This window comes from Herpailurus yagouaroundi, unplaced genomic scaffold (assembly GCF_014898765.1).
Source record: "Herpailurus yagouaroundi ecotype Mexico unplaced genomic scaffold, PumYag 141, whole genome shotgun sequence".
In the NCBI taxonomy this organism is placed as follows: Eukaryota; Metazoa; Chordata; class Mammalia; order Carnivora; family Felidae; genus Herpailurus; species Herpailurus yagouaroundi.
This window is the reverse complement of record NW_024412396.1, coordinates 51,348,300-51,373,491: the sequence shown is the minus strand read 5'-3', so window position 1 is coordinate 51,373,491 and position 25,192 is coordinate 51,348,300. Positions and strand designations below refer to the sequence as shown.

The window sequence follows — 25,192 nt, the reverse complement described above, 5'->3', positions numbered from 1 at the left end:
TAAATAAACATAAAAAGAAAGAAAGACAAGCAGTGGTTCTCAAACAGGACTGATTTTGCCTGGGGATGCTCAGGGGATGTTTTGGTTGTCGATACTAGGGTTGGGGAGGAGTAGGAGGGCTATGACTGATACCTAGTGGGTAGAGGCCAGGGGTGCTGCTAAACACCCTGCAATGCACGGGACAGCCCCCACAATGAAGAATTATCTGGCCCCAAATGTCAGGACTGCTCCTTTGAGAAACCTTGAGTTAGCATGCAGCTGGGTTTCCAAAGCAGTGTGGAAATCATGTATCTGGCTTGGCTCAGTGTTGTATAACCTGGGGAATGAAGTTAAAAAACTGCTTCAAATTAAGAGTTTGGATTGGATCCTTATGCCACCTTCCTCTGGAAAATGATCCAGTAAGTAAGCAGTGGAAGCCTAAGAAAGGATGAAATTGAAAGATTTCTGCCATCCTCTCTTAGAGGGAAAACAGCAATTAAGAAATGAGTTTGGACATTCAGTTGTTACTGAATTAAAGGTTTTGATTTTTTGGTGTATCTTATTCCTTGAAAGCAGGAATCTACAATTATCCATCGTAACTATAACTTGTTTTTTAATAATATTCTCTGCAGAAAGTACCTTTTGAGTGTCTTCATGTTAGCTCAAGTTTTAGTGATGAAGTAAGAAAACTGTTTATTTTTTCTGAACTCAGCTCTGCAGTGGCCACAGCGTTCTTATTGTTTTGTGAACTGTAATTGTTTTTAATAATCTTTTATTTGGGGCACCTGGGTCCTTTAGTCCCCAAGAGGAGAGGGCTACTGCTCTCTTTATAGTGTAACTCTCTGAGGTATACATATTGCATCACTTAAGAACAGACTTTTTTTTTTTTTAATTTATTGAGCTTTGTGGAAAATAAAGGGCAAATCTGTTATGACCTTGAAGTTAGCAGCAGTACTTGGTTTGGTGTATATGACCCTGAGACCTATCGAGGTACTGAGATGCTAAGGACTATAAACAGGTCATGTGAACTTGTTCATGATTCTTACGTAGGTCTTTGAGCAGTGCAGTTTTTCTGCAGGGATGGAAATGTTGCCTACTGTGGCTATTTCAATTTACATTGGAATTGAAAAATTGGTGGCTACCATATTGCATAGAGCAAAAGAGTGTAAATTTATGCCAAAGAGCCCTTATAGTGTTTTGGTTTTCTATTGCAGTTTTATATCAAAATGGAATAAATTTGTCTGCCTGTGGTAATTTTTTTTTCTGATAGTAGTTGTGTTTTTGTGTTGAGAGAGCCAATTAGTCCTGTCGTAATTCATTCCATAACCCAAAGTTTGTAATATGAATGACCACTTAAGAGCTTATTTCGCTCATAAGGACTGACAAAAAATTGGACCACATGGTCTCTGGATTTGGTTGGAATGTAAATTCAGCCGGTTTCTTTTTATTTAAGCCTCTTGAGTCTTTAACCACATAACCTGCTTTTGGTTCCTCTGCCCTTGAATCTAAAAGGCCAGGCTAATTATGCCTTTGCAGCCTGTTTAGTGAAGGGGAAGTCCTATGAGACCTGTTCTAAAGAACTCTGACCTGATATTCAAATGCTTTAGGAAAAAAACACTTTTTTGGTTCTCTTTGTAGAGAAAGTACAAAGTACACCATAAATTTAAATCTGAAACATGATCAGAATGTTTGAAACCATATTCTGGTAACAGGAAGAAAATTAGTATTTTAAATATTGTCAAATATAAAAGAAATCATAGGAAAGTTTTTTTCCCTCTTTACCTTGCTTTAGGGGCTATCAATTATAAATTTAATTATTCCTGAGCTTCCATTTTCCTTTCTCTGCCCATTATTTCCAAGACTTCGGCTGTGCAGGTATCACAGTCATGGTTTTTGCCATGTTAGAGAATACATTCCAAAATTATTTGGTTATTATTTTTTCTGTAAATGACATTAAAATTTTTGTTTCATTCTAAATGGTATCTGTGCTGTTACTATTTTGATGTACCAACTTTTCCTAATGTGTGTTGAAATAAATATATACCCATTAACACTCCCCCCCCTCCCCCCCCCCCCCAATATTCCCATATACCATCTAAATTTGCTGTCCTGGTTTCTCTGGTCTCTTCGAGGAATGCTTGTAGAATTTGTCTATATTTGGCTGGCATATTAAAAGCTATCCTATAGGAAAACATGGCTTTTTCTTCTTTATAGTGGTCTAAATTTCATTAAATAAATTTAGGAAACTTGAAAAGCTGTGTTTGTAATTGTTTTCTCTCTCTATAGCAGGACTGCATCTTCCACACTTGATACTTCTGGAAATAAACTTAAGTATTTCTTTCTCCTTTTCTTACTTCCTAGCTCTCTGAATCTAGTTACACGTTGTTTTACCAGTAGCTCTTACATAATTTAGCATGTACCTTTAACCTTAAAAATCAAGAGCACTATCTCTTTTCACTTTTTTCTCCTGCATACATTGAGCTATTAAGATGCTCTGAGAAGTGGCTCTTAGCATATGAAAAATGCTCAACCTAATTTATGATAAGGGACATGGAAATCATAAAACTCTGGGCAACTTGGTGTCTCACTGTTGTGCAGGAACAAATACTTTTGTGCGTTGCTGTTAGGAGTGTAAATTGACACAAATGCTGTGGAGGGCAATTTGCCAATATCCATCAAAATTATAGTATATGCCCTCATTTATCCATTCCTTCCAGGAATTTATCCTCTAGATTTTTCTTGTGCCTGTTTAATGACACAGACATAAGGTTATTATATATAGGATGGTTTGTAATGGCGAAAGGTTAGAAAGGACATCGATGTCCATCAGTAGGGAACTGGTTAAATAAATTATGGAATATCCAGCCAATGAAATATTAATCAGCTGTAGAGGAAAATGAGAAAGCTTTTAATATATAGTTACGGAAAGCTCTCTGAGATATAAATGGAAAAAGCAAAGTATGTTTAATATCCTCATTATTTGTATAAAAAAGAATATATATGCACACACTTAATGTGTGTATAGTATCTCTGGGAGACTGTATAAAACCTAATAACATTGGTTGCTTTGGGAGGTGGGGACTGAGATGAGTGGAAATTTCCCCTGTATACTTTCACGCTTTTTGAATTTTGAATAATGTGGCTATATTACCTATTCAGAAAAAATACACGCAGATGGGTCATGAGATTTTTTCACTGTTCTTATATTGTAAGAGACATCTCTATTACCTTTGTGCTCATCAGGAATTGACCCTTTCTGGGCCTTTTTCTCTCTGATGAATTTTTTATGAAATACAGGTTATAAGTCTCCTTAGGGATTAATTTTTTGTTACTCTGTCCACTACTGCCTTTCATTATTTTTGTGGTAATTTCATTTACACCCAAGGATAAATCAAAGGGGGATAGAACCACTGCTTAGATCAGCTGATACTGTTAGCCAGTGACAGAAAGAAGGCAGACTTTTAAAATTTCTGTTTGGTTTCCATTTTATTCAGTAAGGTATTTTCAAACTGAAAAAGGTAAAGAGGCAATGTTGCTTTCTGTTTTGAGTAATGGCAGACTAGGTAATCGGATCAGTTCTCCCATTGGGGACAATTAGAAAATAATTGTCAACATATAAATATTTGCTTGAAGATCCTGGGGAGCTAGCTAGATAATGAAGAATTACTAGGCTGTAATCAATGTGAGGGCAGAAGTATAAAGATAGAAGTTCAAGGATGAGAGTCCATTTTGGGGGTCCTTTCTCCTCTGGTGGCATTTGCTGGATTCTTGAGTGGGGAGGCTTGTCAAGGTTGTGAATGTGCTTCTCTGGACTAAAGCAACAAGCTTTAATGTTCAGGACCAAGTGGGGGGAACCCTGGTGAATCCCGTTTTCTCTAGGTTGGGACTATGAAAGGCCACGTTCTGGAAGTAGGGGTAAAGCAGAAGTACACCGTTGCAGGGATTACAGCTCACCTTCGGAAAAATCTAAGTTCATGAAATTGGGTTAAGGTACCCTCAGGCTGCTAATGCCTCCAGGTATGTGGAAGAAGCAAAGCCACATCTCCGAAGGCTCATTTAGATTAGGCTTCAGATGATTTCTTCAAACAATTTTGTGAGAACAGTTTTCTGGCACATATCATAAATGACCAGATTCCTGAGAAGAGATAACATGAACAAAAATCAAAAGAAACAACAGACAGTAAAAATCGATCCCAAGGGGCACCAGACTGAAACATAATTATATTTATTATGTTTGAGATCAAAGACAAGTTTCAGAAATTTGGCAAAGAACTGAAATTTATAAAAATAGAACCAAATAGAAATTGTATAATTGAAACATACAGATGAAAATTTAAAACTCCATTGATAGGTTTAGCAAAAAGTTACTACACCTGAAGAGAGAATAGTGAACTTGGTCATAAAAAAAGAAGAAAATATCCAGAAGGAAATATGTAAAAATGCAACCATGGAAAATTCAGGAAAGAGGTAAAAGACATAGAAGGTGTGGTGAGAAGGTCTAACGTTTGTATAATTGGAGTCCCAGAAGGTGGGGAGAGCCAGAATGGACAGAAGCAATGTTTGATGAGATAATAGCTCTGAATTTTCCAAAGCTAACAGAATGCACAGATTTAAGAAGTCCTGTGTATCCCAAGCAGGATAAGTACAATGAAATCTACAGTAGGTATACATTAAGTTAAACTTGCTATAAAACCAAAGCAGAGAGAAAAAAGTAGCCAGAGAACAATTACAGTTTGCTTTCAAAAGAATAGTAATTAGACTGACAGCTGACTTCTGCACAGGGCAGTAGAAGCTAGATTATTGAAAGAAGATACCAATATAGATTTTTTTTTCAGGAAAATAGTCTTTTTTTTTTTAAATTTTAGAGAGAGTGTGTGAGTGGGGGAAAGGGGGCAGAGGGAGAGAGAGAGAGAGAGAATCTTAAGCAGGTTCCACACTCAGTGCAGACCCTGATTTGGGGCTCGATCCCACAACTCTGGAATCATGACTTGAGCTGAAATCAAGAGTCAGATGCTTAACTGACTGAGACACCCCAGCATCCCCAGGAAAATAGTCTTTGAGAATGAAGGTAGGGTGCCTGAGTGGCTTAGTTGGATAAGCATCTGACTTTGGCTCAGGTCATGATCTTACAGTTCATGCGTTTGAGTCCCATGCTTGGTGAACTTGTACCCCATGTTGGGTGAGCTTGAGCCCCACTTTGGGTAAGCCCTGCCTCTCTCTCTCTCTCTCTCTCTCTCTCTCTCTCTCTCTCTGCCCCTCACTCGCACCCTCTCTCTCTCTCAAAAAAAAGTACTCATCAAAAAAAAAAAAAAGGAATGAAGGTAAAAGAAAGATATTTTCAGATAATCAGATACAGGATTTGTCACCCTGCAGACACACTTAAGGAACAGTTGAATTCTTCAGGCAGAATAAAAATGATCCCAGATGAAAGGAAAATCACAATTTCATCTCACTCATTAATATAGATGCAAAAAGTCATGAGCAAAATATTAGCAGACTAAATCCAGCAATATATATGACCCAGTTGGGTTTTTTTCAGGAATGCAAAGTCATTTTAACATTCTTTAAAAGTAAGTGTAAATCATCATTTTAATATATTAGGGGATAAAAATGATCAGCTTAATGCAGAAAAAAGTGTTTGATGAAATTTACCCTCCACTTATGATTCAAAACTCTTAGCAAACTAAAAGAAAATTTCCTTAATTGGATAAAGCATGTCTCTACAAAAACCCTATAAGCAGCATCAAACTTAATGGTGAGATTTGAAAGTTTTCGTCTTGAGATTGGGAATAAGACAGGGTACCCACTTTCACCACTTTTATTGGATATTCTAGCTAATACAGTTTGACAAGAAAAAAAAATATATGAGGATTAGAAAGGAACCCTGTTAAATCTGTTGTTTGCAGATGATGGCTATGTACATGGAAAATCCAGAAGAATCTACACATAAATTATTAGAATAAGTTTAGCTAGATTACTGGGTATAGAGTCAGTATGCAAAATTTCCTTGCACTTACATATACAAACATACATCAGAGATATTGCAGGTTCAGTTCCAGACCACTGAAGTAAAGCAAATATCGCAATAAAGCATCTGAAATGAAGTTTTTTTTGTTTCTCAGTGTATATAAAAGTTATGTTTACACTATAGTCTATTAAATGTGCAATCGCAGCCATGTCTTAAAAAAGTAATACCTTAAATTTTAAAAAATATTGCTAAAAAATGCTAACCATCATCTGAGCTTTCAGCAGAGGTGTAATCCCTGATCATGGATCACTGTAACAAATATAGTAACGAAGAAGTTTGAAATATTGCAAGAATTATCAAAATGTGACACATGTGAAGTGAGCAAATACTGTTGGAAAATGGTGCTGATAAACTTGCTTGGCACAGGGTTGCCATGAGCCTTCAGTTTGTCAAAAATGCAGTAACTGGGGCGCCTGGGTGGCCCAGTCGGTTAAGTATCTGACTTCTGCTCAGGTCATGATCTCGCGGTTTTTGGGTTCAAACCCCGCATTGGGCTCTGAACTGACAGTGTGGAACCTACTTGGGATTCTCTCTCTTTGCCTCCTTCTCTGCCCCTCTCCCACTCATGCTTTCTCTCTCTCTCAAAAATAAAGTTAAAAAATTGCAATATGTGCAAAGTGGAATAAAGTGAAGCACAATCAAATGAAGTATGCCTATCAAATGCCTATCAAATGAAGTTAAAAATATATAAAAGTACTATTTACCATAGATTAAAGAAAGTTCAAATACCTGGAAATAAATCTCACAAAATATGTGCAAAGCCTTTGTGCAGAAGATTATAGTACATTGTTATTATTTTATTTTTGAAACCAGAACATCTATTGTGTGACTAAATGTTGAAATCCTTGAGATGAACTGGATGCCACATTAGCTGCCCTCTTGGGTTTAGGTGTTGTTCCTTTACAGAATCCAGGCCTGAACCTGCAGCATAGTTTTTAGGTGCCTCGTTCAGCTGGCCCAGTATTATTTTGTCTTTTAGTCTTGGCACTCCAGTTATACTTTCTCTTCCGCTTGGCAGGATAGACACATTTGCCGCAGATTGACTTCCAAAGGTGGTAGGCCTTAGAGCCACAGTGGCGCCACAACGTGTGTCTTATTGTGATGCTTTCCAAATGATGATGTCACCTTTGTCATCTCATTTCTGTGGCTGAAACCCCATAATTATTGAGAGAAATGAAATAATAAATAAATGGAAAGATGTATCATATTCCTATATTGAAAGACTCAATATTGTAAAGATGTCAGTTCTCCCCAACTTGATATATAAATAAAATACAATCCCAGTAAAAATCCCAGTGGGGTTTTGATGGTTTTTTTTGCATGGAATTTGACAAGCTAGTTCTAAAAAGTATATATAGGAATGAAAGGCCATAAATAGCGTATATAAAAATACTCTGAGTAAGAACAAGATGGAAAGATTTGCTCTATCAGGGTATCAAGATTTATTTTAAAGCTTTTACAAAATAGTTTACTAGGTCCTAGGAATGGAATAAAAGCCTAGAAACAAAATCTTTGATTTGCAACCAAGATTGTACTGCAGAATAGTGAGGAAAGAATGGTAAATGTTGCTGGGACTATTGAATATCCTAAGAGAAAGGAAAGAAGGGAAAGAAAAGAAACTTGATCCTTACCTCACACAGCACACACACAAAAATCAACTCTAGTTGGATTTTGCACACCAACGTGTGAAAAGCGATACAATATGCTCCTAAAAGATAATATAGAAGAATATATTGTTCTCAGCATAGGGAAAGACATCTCAAACAGGACACATGAAGGGCTAATAAAGGAAAAGAGTGATATATTTTGACTACACATTAAAATGAAGAACTTTGGTTCACCAAAGGATACCATTAAGAGTGAAAAGGTGTATCACAGAGTGGAAGCAGGTATTTGTAACACATGTAATTAACAAAAAGTTTGTATTTAGAACTCTTATAAGTAAATAAAAAGACAATCCAGCTTTCAGCTTTTGGGTTGGAGGTGGCCAAGGTGTAATTTTCTGTAGCTGTCCTTAATCCAAGGTCATCTGACTCCAGCTGCTTCCACCATGCCACCTAAATTTGACCCCAACGAGATCAAAGTCATGTACCTGAGGTGCACCAGTGAGGAGGTTGGTGCTACATCTTCCCTGGCCCCAAGATTGGCTTCCTAAATCTTTCTCCTAAAAAGGCTGATAATGACGTAGCCAAAGCAACCAGTGATTGGAAGGGTCTGAGGATTACAATGAAAATGACCAAGATGGATAGGCCCAGATTGAGGTGGTACTTTCTGTGTCTGCCCTCATTATTGAAGCCCTCAAGGAACTGCCAAGATATAAAAAGAAACAGAAGAATATTAAACACAATGGAAATATCAGTTTTGATGAGATTGTCGTCATTGCTGGACAGAGGAGGCACCCATCTTTTAGTTAGAGAACTGTCTGGAACCATTAAAGAGATCCTAGGGACCACCAGACTGTGAGCTGTGATGTTGATGGCCGTCACCCTCATGGCATTATAGATGACATCAACAGTGGTACAGTGGAATGCTCAGCTAGTTGAGAACTACAAAGGAAAATATTTCAATAAAGGATCGTTTTGTTAAAAAAAAACAACCCAACAGTAAAATAGGGAAGAGACTTGAACAGGCATTTTATAAAAGAGGATTTCCAAATGGCCGAGAAACATGATAAGTCATCAGTGATATGCAAACTAAATGAATATACACCAATCAGAATGGCCCAAATAAAAACTATTACTATGACCAAGTATTGCAGAGGCTACAGAATAATGGGAATATTCTTCAATACCAGCACGAGTACATATTTGGTACAACCCCTTTGGAAAATAGTTTGGCATTGTCTATAAAAGTTTATTCAGATTTCTATTACTCAACCATTCCATTTCTGGTTTATTACAAAATAAATGTATGTATGCACATGTGTACCAAGAGACATGAACAAGAATATTCATAGCAGCATTATTCATAATAGCTAAAAACTTAGAAAGAACCCAGACTTCATCAATGGTATATTGATAAATTAGCATTAATCATAATGGCCCAAAACATAGAACCCAAATTTCATCAATGGTATATTAATGAATTATGGTATATTCATGGAATATTATATAGCAATGAAGATGAACAAACTTACCCACAACAACATAGTTAAGTCTTTCTCTTTTTTTTTTCTTATGTTTTTGATGCTTATTTTTGAGAGAGACAGAACATGAACAGGGGAGGGGCAGACAGAGAGCATCCAAAGTAGGCTCTAGGCTCTGAGCTGTCAGCACAGAACCCAATGCAGGGCTTGAATCCACGAACCATGAGATCATTCCAAGCTGAAGTTGGCTGCTTAACCGACTCAGGTGCCCCTCTTTTTTTTTTTAAGTTTATTTATTTTGAGAGAGAGAGAGAGAGAGGGAGCATGAGCAGGGGAGGGGCAGAAAGAGAAGAGGAGAGAGAGAGAGAGAGAGAGAGTGAGAATCCCAAGCAGGCTCTTGTGGGCAGCATAGAGCCTGATGTGGGGCTCCAACTTACAAATCATGAGATCATGACCTGAGCCAAACCAAGAGTCGGACACTTAACCGAATGAGCCACTCAGGTGCCCCCATAGTTAAGTCCTTCAGACATAACGTTGAGTGAAAGAGGCTTGTTTTAAAATATTCTGCATTGTTTCCCTTTACATGGAAATTATTCCCCTTTACATTCAGGCAGAATGAAGTAACACTAGGAATACATATTTAGGTGGTCTGGCTGTAAAGAAAAGCAGGGAAATGATTCTGTAAGTTAGGACAATGGTTATGGAAGAAGGGAGCAGGTAATGTTTGGGAGGATCATGAGTGGGGCTTCAGGAGTGCTAGGATTGATCTGTTTCTTGCCTAGGTAGTAGTTTGCATGTTTCCTTTGTAATAATTTATTGAGCTGCACATTTTTGTGTACTTTTCTCTATGTTCTATTTCACAATAAAGATTTGAAGAGGTGTCAGTGTATAATCTAGTTATTAAGAATGCTAGCTTTGGACGTGTACTGCCTGAACTCCTATCACTTCTATTCCTATTTGCTGGTCATCTTGGGCAAGTTAACTTGATTTTGTTGAGCCTCAATTTCTTGAGTGATAAAAAGGAAGTAATGTTAGTATCAACTTCAGTGAGATTAAGTGAGAATTCAAAAAGATGCTGCCTGCAAAATGCTTAGAAAGTAATTGGCATATAGTAAAGATCACTAAGTCTTGGCTGTAATAATAAAGATAATCAGAATGAAGATAGGATGTCTGGCTACTTTAAGTTCAGATTTCTGGACCTACGCAAATACTATCTAGGTATTTTGGTCAGAGTTCTTGGTTACAAGCAGTACAAACTAATTTTGTCTGCTTTAAGCAGAAAGTGGCTTATTGCAAGGATACAGGAGGCCCATCATATTGTTGGAAAACTGAGGAGTAGGCCAATCCAGAGGCTAAGCAGCAAGAACAATTTGGTTAGGGCTCTCTGGCTGCCACTAGATGAATTCTCTTTTGTGCCACTCCTAGTTCAAATTCTTGGTGGGAATATTTTAGGTCATGTGCCTGTTCCCTAATTTCCTGGGGGCTGGAAAAAGAAGAATCTTCCATTCTGACTTCCATTGTTCACTGTTTACAAAGTCCATCCCCTCCAGGAGAAAGTTGGATATTTGAAAGCCAAAAGATTGACAGATGACTACCACATCTGGGGTCCCGAAAGAATCTGCAAATGTAATTGTGTGCTATCTTTGAGGAATGTCAGGGACTAGAAATGAACCTATATATCAGTTATCCAAAGGGAAGAACAGATTAGAATCCAGTAGACCATTGTTTAGACCAGTAGACCATGGTTTAATGTAGACCATTAAACTTGATGCACCTTCTCAGCAAAGTTCTAGAATATGTCACAGATGGTTTGTGAACATATAGTGAAAGGTGCGGTGGGGGCGGGGAAAATGGGTGATGGGCATTGAGGAGGGCATTTGCTGGATGAGCAATGGGTGTTTTATGTAAGTGATGAATTATGGGAATCTACTCTGAAGTCAAGAGCATATATATATATATATACATACATATATATATATATATACATACATATATATATATATATATATATATATATATATATATATACATACATATATATAAAGAAAATCAGCGTCACCAGCATGGGCATCCTGAAAACAAACTTGACCACCTAATGATTTTCTAAGAGAGCCGTCTCTACTCTTTCTCAGCTATCACTATTAGGTCCTCATTATCTCTCGTGAACTGGGGAAAGGCCTCCCATCTGATCTGGCAAAATCCATCTTACCAACAGCTGCTATAGAATTCTACCAAAAAATATAAATTTGATCATGTCATTTCCTAGCTTAAATTTAAGCTTAAAATTCTTGATTATCTGTGGGATGAGGGCCCTTCACAGTCTGCCCTGCTAGACCAAACGCTTCATGAGGGCCAGAACTGTGTCTGCTTTAGTGCATCATCTCGAGTATCTGGTGTGGGGCCAGCCACTTGTTAGGAATTCATTAAATAATGAGTTAAATTGGTGGGACACGCTGAACTTGCTGTACACACCGAACTGTCATGGTGTTTCCTTTGTTTATTTTACTAATGTTTATTCTTTTTATTTCTGTGAAGTGCTTCTAAATATTTCCTTAAAATTTTTTTGTGTACAATACAGTATTGTTAATTATTGGCACAATATTGTACAGCAGATCTCTGGAACTTATTCATCTTATATACTTAAGACTTTATACCCATTGACTAGCAACTCCCCATTTCCCTCTCCTCCCATGCCCTGACAAACATCATTCTACTCTCTGGTTTTGTGAGTTTGGCTATTTTAGATACCTCATATAAGTGGAATTGTGCAATATGTATCCTTCTGTGACTGGCTTACTTAGCATAATGTTCTTAAGGTTCATCCATGTAATCACATGTTGCAGAATTTCCTTCTCTTTAAAGAATATTATAATATTCCATTGTGTGTGTGTATACCACATTTTTTTTTTAACTGCCACATTTTTAAGGAGGCTCCATGCCCAATGTGGGGCTTGAACTCATGACCCCGAGATTAAGAGTCGTGTGCTCTACTGGCTGAGCCAGCCAGGCACCCCTGCCACATTTTCTTTACCCATTCATCTGTCAATGAACAGTTAAGTTGTTACCACATTTTGGCTATTGTGACTAGTGTCACACTGACACATTGGACTCCTAATCTCTTCGAGATCCTGATTTAAATTTTTTTGGATGAATACCTAGAAATGGGATTGGTAGATGATATGGTAATTCTATTTTTAATTTTTTGAGGAATCTTTATACTACTGTTGTCCATAGTGACTTCACCATTTTACATTCTCATGTAGATTCAAGGGTTCCAATTTCTACACATCCTTTCCAATGCTTATTTTGCTGTGTTTTTGTTTTTGTTTTTGTTTTTTAATAATAGCTATCCTAACAGGGTAAGGTGATACTTCATTTTTTGTGGTTTTGATTTGCATTTCCTGATGATTAGTGATGCTGAGCATCTTTTCATATACTTGTTGGGCATCTAGATGTCTTTTTTGGAGAAATGTGTATTTCAGTCTTTAGCCCATTTTTTTTTATTTTAATTTTTTTTATTTATATATGAAATTTATTGTCAAATTGGTTTCCATACAACACCCAGTGCTCATCCCAAAAAGTGCCCTCCTCAATACCCATCACCCACCCTCTCCTCCCTCCCACCCCCCATCAACCCTCAGTTTGCTCTCAGTTCTCAACAGTCTCTTATGCTTTGGCTCTCTCCCACTCTAACCTCTTTTTTTTTTTTTTCCTTCCCCTCCCCCATGGGTTCCTGTTAAGTTTCTCAGGATCCACATAAGAGTGAAACCATATGGTATCTGTCTTTCTCTGTATGGCTTATTTCACTTAGCATCACACTCTCCAGTTCCATCCATGTTGCTACAAAAGGCCATATTTCATTTTTTCTCATTGCCACGTAGTATTCCATAGTGTATATAAACCACAATTTCTTTATCCATTCATCAGTTGATGGACATTTAGGCTCTTTCCATAATTTGGCTATTGTTGAGAGTTCTTTAGCCCATTTTTAAATTGGGTTATTGGATTGTTAGTGGATTGTTATTTGGATTGTTCCTATTGAGTTGTAGGAGTTTAAAAATTTTTTTTAATGTTTATTTTTGAGAGAGAGAGACAGAGTGCGAGCGGGGAAGGGGCAGACACACACACACACACACACACACACACACACACACACACAGAATCTGAAGCAGACTCCAGGCTCCCAGCTGTCAGCACAGAGCCCGACACGGAGCTCGAACTCACGAACTGCAAGATCATGACCTGAGCTGAAGTCAGATCCTCAACCGACTGAGCCACCCAGGTGCCCCAAGTCCCTTACTTTAAATGGAACAAAGAGAAACAACAGAACAAGGCCAGTGTGGTCAGAGGTCGTCTGAGGGATGATTGAAAGAACTGGAAATGGTCAGCCTGAGGAGGAATTTGCAGGAAAGATGATAGCAGGCTGTAAATATTTGAAAGGATATTGCGAGGAAGGATAGAAGGGCAGGGCTTAGTAGGAAACAGATTTTACTTAGGTCAACATAGGGGAGAACTTTGTATTCTCATTGTCTCTGTGAAAAGGGCCTCTTCACAGAACTGGGAAACATTTGACAATTGTCTGAGACTCAGTTCCTTTGTTGGGAGGTTTAAAGAAAGCTTAGTCCTTCTGAGTTTCTACTTTACTCTCACACTGACTGCCTCTCACTGCACTTCTGACACCAGAGGTGGGTGTTTTTCCCTCACACCAAACAATTCTGTGACACCATCTAGGTGTCCTACAATTTAACTGAATTATGACACTCTACCTGGATATATAGTGTTACGTCCCACAGATTAAGGGCTTGGTCCCATTAAACTGTTCCTCAGCCAACTTTAGATGCCAGTCTCAAGTAGTAGGTCTCAGGTTACCCACAATTGCCTGCTGACTTGGCTATAAATTGGAGGTTCCCATAACCTCCCCCTCCTTGGATTTGATGATTTGCTAGAGCAGCTCAGAGAACTCAGGGAGATACTTACATTTACCAGTTGATTAAAGGATATGAGAAAGGATACAGATGAATAGTCAGGTGAAGAGATACAGAGGGTGAGGTCCAGGAGGATCCTGAGTGCAGGAGCTTCTGTCCCCTGGGAGTTGGGGTACGTCACCCTCCCAAGATATGGATGTGTTCGCCAACCTAGAAGCTCTCCAAACCCTGTACTTTGGGGGTTTTTGTGGAGGTTGTATCACGTCAGTATGATCAACCATTAACTTCATTGCTAGCCCCTCTCCCCTCGCTGGAGAATGGGGCTGGGGTCACAATTCCAAGCCTCTGATCTATGGCTTGGTCTCTCTGGTGAGCAGCCCCCATCCAGGCGTCCACCCAGAGTCACCTCATTAGAACATAAGACACTACTAACACCTAGTAAATGCCAAGGGATTTATGAACTCTGTGTCAGGAACTAGAATCAAAGACCAAGTATTAGAACAAAACATGCTCCTACTGCTCTTTTCACTTAGGAAATCATCAGGATTTTTGGAGTTCTGTGCCAGGAACCGGGGGCAGAGACTAATGTATGTATTTTCTATTACGTCCCAAGAAGAAAATTGGGTGGCATAAGCTCTAAAGTCTTTCTATCTATGAGAGTGTGAGTTGACAGAAAGAAAAATAGATCTTTTCACATACAAAAAAACGAGGTTGGATTTAAGGATTAAATCCTCGTTAAGGATTAACGAGGTTGTATCAGAAGGATTTGTCCATCATTTACACTTTTATGTTGTTACCAAACTCTGAAATTTGCAGTTTTTGACATTTACTTCATTAAGTTGTATTTTGTACTGAGAAGTGGACTTTGGGTTTCAGTTTCTTTCAGTCTTAACTAAAGGAGGTTAAACCAGGGATTATCTAAATATGCTGAACCATTTTCTGAGTGCTCAAGGAAAGTCTAGATGAATAAACCATAAGACTTAGTAGCACCTAAAGGTTAGGAGCATGACTGCCCACATTTGAATCTGTCTGTACCCTAGTGTTCTTACTTGTAAAATGGCAATGATACCAGTCCTAGGCTTGTGACCTGGGGGACATGGCCTTCATTATGCATTTCACCTGTATGCTCCTTGAGGCTACCTAACAGTTCTCCAGTAAGTCATTGGTGAGTGAGTAAGTGAAAGAAATTATAAAAATCCTTTCCCTCTGATATGTGGTGGGAGCCTACCGAATGTGGAGATGACCCTCCATCCTTTGGCTCTGATTCCAGTTCATTTCATCCTAAATCTCACTCTGCCTTCTGTATTTTACCTAATTTAACCATATGCTTTCTGAGAAGTGTGATTCTTAAATTAGAATGAATTTTGTGGGTACTTGTTTTGGAAAGGGTTTTATTCTTTCATGAATGGGTTATGATGGTCTGAGAATACTTGGATGTGAGGACTTGAATAATTTATGCACTGGGCCTCTCAGAAATTGATGCCCAGGATATTTTTGTAAAGAGAAGGTTGGTTGAAACTGCCAGATTTTTTTAAAGGTACAAGATAATTATGATTGTGCCTCTTCTCAAATATTGAATATTTCTTTCCATGATTTTCTAGAGAATGAAGATCTAGAAAACACCAAGGTGACCTCTCTAGTGGCTTCTGCCTCTGATCCAGAGTCCCATTCCTCACCCTACAGGTAGGGACAGCAACTGCTTGGCTCCTAGAGGTTTATCTCCTGAGATGAGGGATTAATGAGATGTGGATGGCAACTTTGAGGGGGACAGCAAGTTGGAGTGAAGAGTATGGATGGTTTGGTGACTAATTAGCCCTTAAGTGTGTTTAGGGGCAGTGTCAGATCTTTTTCAGATTATGAAATTTTCTTCACTCCCAGAGAACGAAATTGTAACAAAAAGTGTAGTCTTTTTTATCTTCTCTTGAAGCCCAGGTTGAAATGTTAAAACATTAGACATGGATCCCAGGTAGACTTTCAAGACAATGTGTGTTTGGTTTTTACCCATAAGATACACAGCCACACACACACACACACACACACACACACACACACACACACACACTTTTGGAGGGGTTTTTGTCTAATGTAATTTTTAGATTAAACCAGTGTGAGAACCTTCAATATTGTTATTCTTTTTTAAAAAATTTTTTAAAATATTTATTTTTGAGAGAGAGAGACAGAATGTGAGTGGGGGAGGGGCAGAGAGAGAGGGAGACATAGAATCCGAAGCAGGCTCCAGGCTCTGAGCTGTCAGCACAGAGCCCGACACGAGGCTCAAACTTACAAACCGTGAGATCGTGACCTGAGCCAAAGTTGGACTCTTTACTGACTGAGCCACCCAGGTGCCCCTCAGGTTGTTCTTAATTTCCTGCTCCATCCATTTCATCTATCTACTGTCATTAATATCAGAGTTTATAGCAGAAAGGAAACAGTTGTACTGAGCTCTAGAATAAGTGGAAACCCAAAAAATTAATGGAATAATTAATGAAAAACTGTATTTTGGAGAACCCTGAGCAAATGGATATTATAGCCCAACTGATCTGCTCATGGCACAGTACTGTTGAGTAGAACCAGTGTGGTCTCAATGCCCCACACAAAGTTGATGGCTGGGCGTAGGGAGGAATGTCAAGATATTTAAACAATCTGTTATTCCTTTTTTTGAAATCTTTTTTTAAATGTTTATTTTTGGGAGAGATAGAGTTTGAGAGAATGTGAGTGGGGAAGGGGCAGAGAGAGAGGGGGATAGAGGATCCGAAGCGGGCTCTGCACCCACAATAGAGAGCCTGATGTGGGGCTCGAACTCATGAATTGAGTTCATGATGTGAGCCGAAGTTGGAGGCTTAACCGACTGAGCCACCCAGGTGCTACTGTTACTTCCTTTTTTAAAAACATTGTTTTATTTTATTTTTAAGTAAACTCTATGCCCATTGTGGGGCTAGAACTCACAACCCTGAGATCAAGAGTTGCATGCTCCACCAACTGAGTCAGCCAGGTGCCCCAGTTTGTTATTTCTTGAGTAGAATTTCTTCCTTCTTACTTTTGCATATGAAATAAAGCTTTTTCCCCCAGAATTCAGATGATGGGAGATAATAATGTTTAATATAATAATTATGGTAATATAGTTAGTGATAATAATATAATAGCCATGCTTCATTGAATATTCTCCATAATAATGATAATAAAATAGTTACTTTTTACAGAATGTTTCTTAAAAAAGTTTTTTTTAATCTTTAGTTTAGAGAGAGAGTGCAGGCAGGAGAGAGAGGCAGAGGGAGAGAATTTTAAGCAGGCTCCATGCTCAGTGTGGAGCCTGATGCAGGGCTTGATCCCACAACCCTGGGATCATGACCTGAGCTGAAATCAAGAGTCAGACAGCTGCTCAACCCATTGAGCCACCCAGACGCCCCTTTTACAGAATGTTTCTATTTGCTCAGCACTGTACTAGGTGCGAAAATGCATTCTACCGTTTAATCCTCCTAACAGCCCTACTGAAACAGGTGTTTCTTTTCCAATGAGGAAAACAAACGGTGAATTTAAAAATTTGCCCAAGTTCACACAGCTCTAGGTTTGTTCTCTAAAGCTCGTTCTGGTAAGTAGCATTAGAAGGGTTTTGAGTTCTATGCTTAGAGCTACTAGGTTATTTATAGAACAGTCCCTTTAGAAGACCAAGCCTCCCCAAGGCTGTGTTGATTTGAGACAATTCCTGTTCTCCTCAAATCCCAGGAGGGAGCGCCTTTTCCTTCTTGCTGCCACCAGCCTTTTTCTGGATGTTGATCTGAGGGATGTTTGGGGGCTGGCTTTTGACACGGACTGATGTTTCCTCCTAAGAATAAAGTTTTGAGTGAAGAATCTACAACATTCTTAGAAAAAAGGAGATTGAATTTTAAAGCTCTGTTTCTAAAATCTAGTGTGTGAAGAAAGAAGTCCAGTCCAAATGACGCTTGAAGTGCAGTGTTTATGTTTTGTGTATATTAGAAATGGAAGGGCCCAACTCACTCTCTTGCCAGTGAGGCTGGCAGGCTGGTCAGGCTGTCCCCTCCCTTGGGATGGCCTCCCTGCTCTGGGTCAGCACAAACCAGAAGGCTTACAGTGGGAGTTTTTCCTTTATGTGATTTATCATTGGCATCAAGTGATTTGCAATTTATCTTTCCCCAAATACCCTTCATTGATTCTTCAGAGCATGAAATGCTAATGTGAACATTAAACTCATGTGGCTGTTGCATGTCCTGTTTAAAATAGTTTATTTGTTGGTGTGCCTGGGTACCTCAGTTGGTTAAGCGGCTAACTTTGGTTCAGGTCATGATCTAGCCATTTGTGGGTTCGAGCCCCGCTTTGGGCTCTGTGCTGACAGCTTGGAGCCTGGAGCCTGCTTTGGATTCTGGGTCTCCCTCTGTCTGTGCCCCTCCCCCACTTGCGCTCTGTTTCTCTGTCTCTCTCAAAAATAAATAAACATTAAAAAATTTAAAAAGAACTATTCTCTAAAATAGTTTATTTATTTATTTATTTATTTATTTATTTATTTATTTATTAAAAAAAATTTTTTTTTTCAACGTTTATTTATTTTTGGGACAGAGAGAGACAGAGCATGAACGGGGGAGGGGCAGAGAGAGACGGAGACACAGAATTGGAAACAGGCTCCAGGCTCTGAGCCATCAGCCCAGAGCCTGACGCGGGGCTCGAACTCACGGACCGTGAGATCGTGACCTGGCTGAAGTCGGACACTTAACCGACTGCGCCACCCAGGCGCCCCTAGTTTATTTTTAAAGGATTTTTTAAAATTTATTTTGAGAGAGAGCGTGGGAGGGGAAGAGAAGGAGAGAGAGAATCCCAAGCAGGCTCCACACCATCAGTGTGGAGCCTGATGTGGGGCTCAAACTCATGAACCATGAAATCATGACCTGAGCCAAAATCAAAGGTTGGATGCTCAACTGACTGAGCCGTCTAGGCACCCCTAAAACTTTTTTAATAAGCAGAACAATATTTATACAAAGTAGCATACACAAAGGCAAAGAGGAGACTTAATTTTAGATGCCTTGTACAGTAAGGTCAGGCTAATGGTCAGATTAACTTGTATTCTCACATGCCAGTATTTCTCTTTTGCTCCTAAACAAAAATTAATATATTCATTTATTTATTCAACAAATATTTTGGGACCGTCTACTATTTATTCATTCAACAGATATTTGTTGAGAGCCTGCTACTTACCTGGCAGTGTTCTAGGCAATGGAGATACAACAGTCCAAGTCCCTGGTCTCGTGGCGTTTATATTCTAGTGGGAAGGGCAGACAGAAAGCAAGCATACATCCTATTTCATAGACTCTAAGTTGCCATCACCTGTAAGATGTACTGTTATTTAATGAACTACCAAGAAGGGGAAAAATGTCCCAGGCAGAGAGTCTAGTAATAGGCACTCCCTCCCACCCCCACCCGCTCCCATCCTTCATGGAGCTAGGACACCAAAAGCGTGAACCTTCAGTGAAAAGGTAAACAAGAAAAAAGATCCCTCCACACAGAGAAGGACCGCAAGGAAAGTTGAATGTTTCCATCTTGGCTCTGTGTAAGGGGAGGAGAAAAAGATCTTCCCTGAGAATATGAACCATGAGTCTGTAGTCACCAGTTTGTGGTCTAAATTCACCGTGCCATTGGAGTTTGAACAAAACCCTCACACAGAACTTATTCAAGTTGTCTCAGTTGGAAGCCCTCCTGAATACTGGCAGAAGCAAAGGCAAATCTCCTGGGCAAAGACTGTGTCAGTCCAGGCCCCGGGCAGTTGTAAGACACCACCAGTTTTTAGGACATCCTGCATTTCATTTGTGTTAAAATCTGAAAACAAATATACACCTTGCAGTCAACAAGATACGAGACATAATATGTCAGGCAGTAGTGAGTGCAGTGAAGACAGGTGAACAGGGTAAGGCTAGAAGGACTGATGGGGCTAGGGCAGGGTGAACCATTCAACATGCGGCTATCTGGGGAGCCTCCCTAGAAGTGATAGCTGAGCAGAAGCCTGAAGGAAGCCCTCAGGTAACTGGCAGCAGGATATTCTAGGCTGAGGTGACAGCGGGTGCAAAACCCTCGAATGCTTGAGGTGTTTGAGGACCCTCAGAGATTCAAGAGGCCATTGTGACTGCAACGGACTGGGCACGACAACATGAGGTCATTTTAGGAGATGAGGGTTCCATGTGATGGGCCTGGCAGTAGATGCCATGCATGCCGGGAACAGGGCCCATCCCTGCCATCAGGCTCACTTACTAATGGAAGACACAGATAGGGATAAAGAGTGTCAAGAAACAAAAGCAGACTGCAATTTCTGGGCTTAAGAGAAAAAATAGGCTTGCAGCCTAGACTAATTTACATTTTACACAGGATTACCCAAGCAAAACCATAAAAATCAACAGTATCCCATACCTTTGGTTTTTATAGTGACTACCTCTTGTTTGTCCTGAGGTAGGTTGGGGTGACTTGTATACTCCAAAAGATGGCTCTATTTTATCTGAAAAGAGGTAATTTGTAAACTAGGAGTGCTTTTTCTTGTTTATAATTTAAAAAAGAAGAGAGAAAGAAACTAATGAACACCAAATAAGTCCTGTTTCCCCATATTGTCTCTGGTACTGTTTTCCAGTCATTTACTCAGTGGGGAAATGATGCTTGAAAGCAGTGGTTCTCAAACCTTTACACAATTCAAAGTTATTGAGAATCCCAAAGAATTTTTCCTGTGGTTTATCTCTATCAATGTTTACTATATTAGAAATTAAAACTGAAAAATTAAAAAATAGTTATTGATTTAAAAATGAAAATAATGAACTCATTGCACGTAAACATAAATAATATGTTTTTAATGGAAAACAACTGTTTTCCAAAGCAGAAATAATTTAGTGAGAAGAGAGATGTTGTAACTCTCTTTCATGTCTGGCTTCACAAAGACAGTTGGATTCTTAGATCTGCTTCCGCGTACATTCTGTTGCAACATCTCGTGTCCTATACTGGAAAACTCTAATGTATTCTCTTGAGAAGATGGAAATCAAAAAAGGCAATCACGTTTTAGAATTATTATAAAAAAAGTCTGAAGAGCCCCAGCGGTCCTCGCACTGAACTCTGATGACTGCTGCTCTAAAGAATCCCATGCCACCTTTTGTTGACAACAGATTTCCAAGAGACCTGGGGTATTGTGCCATTGCCCTGGCACCTAGCTCACTTTGTGGTCTTTCCAGAAGCCAGGGGAAAGGGAAGAGAGCCGAAATTATTCCTCTGCTTCTTTAAAAGTATTCAAATTGTCAGGCCTTAAGTCATTGGGATAATAGATTAACGTGCTTAAAAAGGGAAAGAAAATGATGACCTTCTTTTATTAGCCAGTGTGATCTGGAGGATGGTGTGAGGTGGAAAGGCTGAAAGACTGCTCCCAGCCTGACTGGAGAGGGATTGCCTTGCTAATCAGTTTGCGCCCCCTGTGTTTTGGTGATTGATTTCTGGCCCTGGCGAGGCCTCCTCTGTTTGCTTCTAACAGAAGTTTTATGTGTAGAACAGAACTGGGATTCTGACTTTTGTTGAAATCCTGTGTGGAGCAGATGGTGTGGGTCCCAGAGAACAAAATTCAGACGACTGACCTGCGTGTTCGCCATGGTTCTCAGAACCTGGGGCCTGGCTTCATCAGTCCTGGGCCGTCACACACTGTCACCGCTTTATTGTGGGCCAAGTCAGCCCGGGGCAGTGGTCAGCTAAACTGACAGTGGACCCAAATGCCAGAGGAAAGCAGAGGTTGGGAGATGTCCCTTGAAGGTTGTTTTATTTCTAAGTTTCTCCAAGACTACTGTGCCCTTTGAAAGAGTTCTTGAATTGACATGCTGTCTTCTTCTGAGAGGCCACAGACGGTATCTCGAGCGAGTGAGGATGCCACCGAAGATCTGCGAAAGACAGCTGGTGCCTTGGAGGCGCAGGCCTTGGTGGAGCAGGAATCGCTGCCTGCAGACCAGGCCCAGGTCCTCAACAAGGTAGGGAGGGCAGTGTCCCGGTCTCTTCGGGAGGAGCGGTGTGTGGCACCAGAATCTAGATGTGTGTGGATGGGTTGGACCTAGAAAGCATTGGGGCGTCTCAGTTTTATTTATTTGGAGAATGGTCATGTGTGTCACCCTCAGGGCCCATCACTGAACTAGCAGCTACTCAAGAAATGAAGTGTTAGAATGGATGCTCATGTGGCATCTGACATCCTCTGGATGTGAAGAGCCTTCAACCATGGGATCGTGTTTTAGCTTCAGTTTTTTTGTGGTAGATCTACTCAGGATTTATGGTCAAGGTTCCATAGAAGTGGTGTAGATAGCAGTAATCTCCCTGCCATGGAGGAAGGAGTTGTTTGTATTATTACTAACACATATATTATAATAACTAATGGTATTATGGTCAGTAAAGACAATGCCAAACATTATCATTACATTTGCTTTACGAAGCATTTTTATCCACAATACTTCATTTGCTTCTGAAAACAAACCTATGAGACAGGTACCATTATGTTCCCATTTTACAGATGAGGGAACTGAAGCCAAGATCTGTTGGTGACTTTACTAATGCTGTGCTGCTAATATGTTGCAAACTAAATCCTTTGTTTAGCCTTGTGGAAAAGGAAAGACTCATGTAAGCGGGTTAGCCAAAGTCTGATTCACCTCATTTGGCAATAGAGGTAATATCTTCAGAAAGAGATATTATGAGAATATAGTCTGGGATGAATTCAAAATTTCTTTCTTGCAAATATAATCCTGGTTTCTTAACTGGATAGCCATCTCACTGGTATGCTGTCCCGTGTGGCCAGTGGGTGTACATTTCTTGAGTTGCCTGCTGACTGCTTGGAGAAGGATCAAGAAGTTATGGCATAAAAACAAGAAATGAGAGCACTGATCTGAATGGTTTCATGTGAAACCTGCAGCCTCCTGCCATGGGTTAGCGAGGGCTTCGAATTTCAAGGGATGCTTGTACTCTTCCGTGGAGGTTAGATATCTGGCAGCAAATGGACTGTTTAAATACATTAAAACAGGTGAAATGACAATTATTTACAGAACACTGTTAGTGGATGTGACAGCCAGTGGCATGGGACATCCCGGATGTGCCGTGGATAAGCCAGGGACAGAGAATATAAACCACAGGCTCTCTCTGCAGTGCTTTGGTGACTTGATTGACAGGGATCTGGAGGTAGCCTGGGAGTGGGGATTTTAGCGGGAGGCTGTGTGGCAGAGTCAGAGCCGGGCTAAACCCCAGATGCAAGCGCTGTCATGAGAGGGGCCACAGGGAGGTGCTGTGCAGGTCACGGTGTGGCACAGAAACACTATTGGTGCAGAAGTCAGTAGCAAGCTTGGAGGAAATTCACGGGCAAGGATTTTATAAAGGTCTGGAGTGGGAGAGCTGCAAAAGGGAGGAGGGAACATAGCACATCAGGCTTTGAGCTGATGGAAAGTAGAGGCAATAGGTCAGGGGTGGGCAGCCCCCTTGGGAAGGAGGCTAATTGGAATCTGCCATGCTAGTAAGTGCTCTAATCAGATTTCCATTGTGCAGATGGCCAAGTACCAAGTTCCACAACGGTCCGGGGACATCGTTATGATCCAGTCTGAGCACACAGGAGCTATAGATATCCTTTCAGCTGATTTGGAATCTGCAGATCTCCTGGGGGATCACAGGAAAGGTGAGACCTTTGGGGGTATGGAAGGTAGTTTCTTTGTTCCCCATGGGTGGTTAAATAAAGACAGGCAGACAGATGGAAGGAAACTAAGAAGGTGACTTGTGAAAGGCAGTCAAAGAAGCCAGGAAGTAGAAAGAATGTCTTTGACTATGACACCCTGCCTAAGCAAAATGCCAGATTTGGCTGTATTTTCTCTTGGTTTCTCAGTAGTAAGCTGCTTGTCCTTTTAGTGTCCCCACCTCTGATGGCTCCTCCGTGCATCTGGACCTTTACCAAGATGAAGGAATTCAAAAGCAAGCTGGGCAAAGAGAAGAACAGCCGTCTGGTGGTGAAGCGGGGTGAGGTGGTGACCATCCGGGTACCTACCCATCCAGAGGGGAAGCGTGTTTGCTGGGAGTTTGCGACTGATGACTATGACATTGGCTTTGGAGTTTATTTTGACTGGACCCCTGTAACCAGCACTGACATAACTGTGCAGGTCAGTGATTCCAGTGAGGATGAGGATGAAGATGAAGAAGAGGAGGAAGAGATTGAAGGTAAATTTAATTTTAGCATAATTTGCAATTTGCTTCTTCTGGCTCAACCCAGTTTCTAATGACCACTTCCCGTATTATACCAGTCCTTCCCTTCGTTAGAATGCAGGCGAGGAATCCTGCTTTCAGCACTGTAAGCTAAACTGAGTGGTACAGGCCAAAGTCTGACCCTCAAAGAACATTCTGGTGGGGTTGGTATTGGTGCCTTAGTGGAAAGCTTCTTTTGCTTTTAATCACTATCCAGCTGTTTCCCCAACATCTCCTTGGGGAAAGGGATGGGATGGGCAGGAAAGGGGTGGGTCAGTGCTGCAGTATATAGATCATGTATAAACCGAGATTATTTTATATTTCTCTCACAGTTTGGGATATTTGCCATTGTTCTTAGTCTGGAACCAAACTGGGTGATTGCACATTGCTGACTGTACTCCTCTCCAACCTGTCACAGTTGGCCGACTACTGTTTACTTCCTTCATTTCATGCCCAGAGCAGGTTTTTTTAACCTAAATAATCTTTATTGAGATATAATTGATGTATAACATCATATTAGTTTGAAATGTACCACGTAGTGACTTAATATCTGTAAATATTGCAAAATAGGCCCAGAGTAGTTTTAAACATAGTTTCTGTGCTCTATTCCAGTTGTTATTTGCAATGCCTACTCAGGATGACTCAGAGGCTTTTTTTTTTTTTTTTTTTTTTTTTTTTTACAATAGTATGAGTAGGTTCTAAGTAGGTTCCAAGCATCTTGATTTTTCTATATAATCTTAAAAATCAATCCCTTGCTTCTTCGTGGAAAGGCAAGTCTGCAGGGAAATCTTCAGGTTTTTAGGCAGTGGGGGGAACCTTGTGTCTTACTTTGCTGTTCTTTAGGAGGCCAAGTAGAAGTTCTGGGTCACTCTGTTCAGTGTGTTTGTATTTCCTACCTCCATTAGCTGTTTCTTTCTCCTGTTGAATGAAGAGATGTCAGAATCTTCCCTTCGA

General features: G+C 40.0%; 1 protein-coding gene and 1 pseudogene across 1 annotated transcript in view; one reads left to right on the top strand and one right to left on the bottom strand.

Annotated features, from left to right (window-relative positions):
* TMED8 (transmembrane p24 trafficking protein family member 8) overlaps positions 1-25,192 on the top strand; it is a 34,232-nt gene that overhangs the window by 3,292 nt on the left and 5,748 nt on the right. The window contains exons 2-5 of the mRNA XM_040477848.1: positions 15,619-15,700; positions 21,876-22,005; positions 23,555-23,681; positions 23,909-24,214. Coding sequence (XP_040333782.1) covers positions 15,619-15,700; positions 21,876-22,005; positions 23,555-23,681; positions 23,909-24,214 — 645 coding nt within the window. The remainder of the gene's footprint in view (positions 1-15,618; positions 15,701-21,875; positions 22,006-23,554; positions 23,682-23,908; positions 24,215-25,192) is intronic.
* LOC121032113 (60S ribosomal protein L37-like) lies at positions 6,751-7,141 on the bottom strand (annotated as a pseudogene).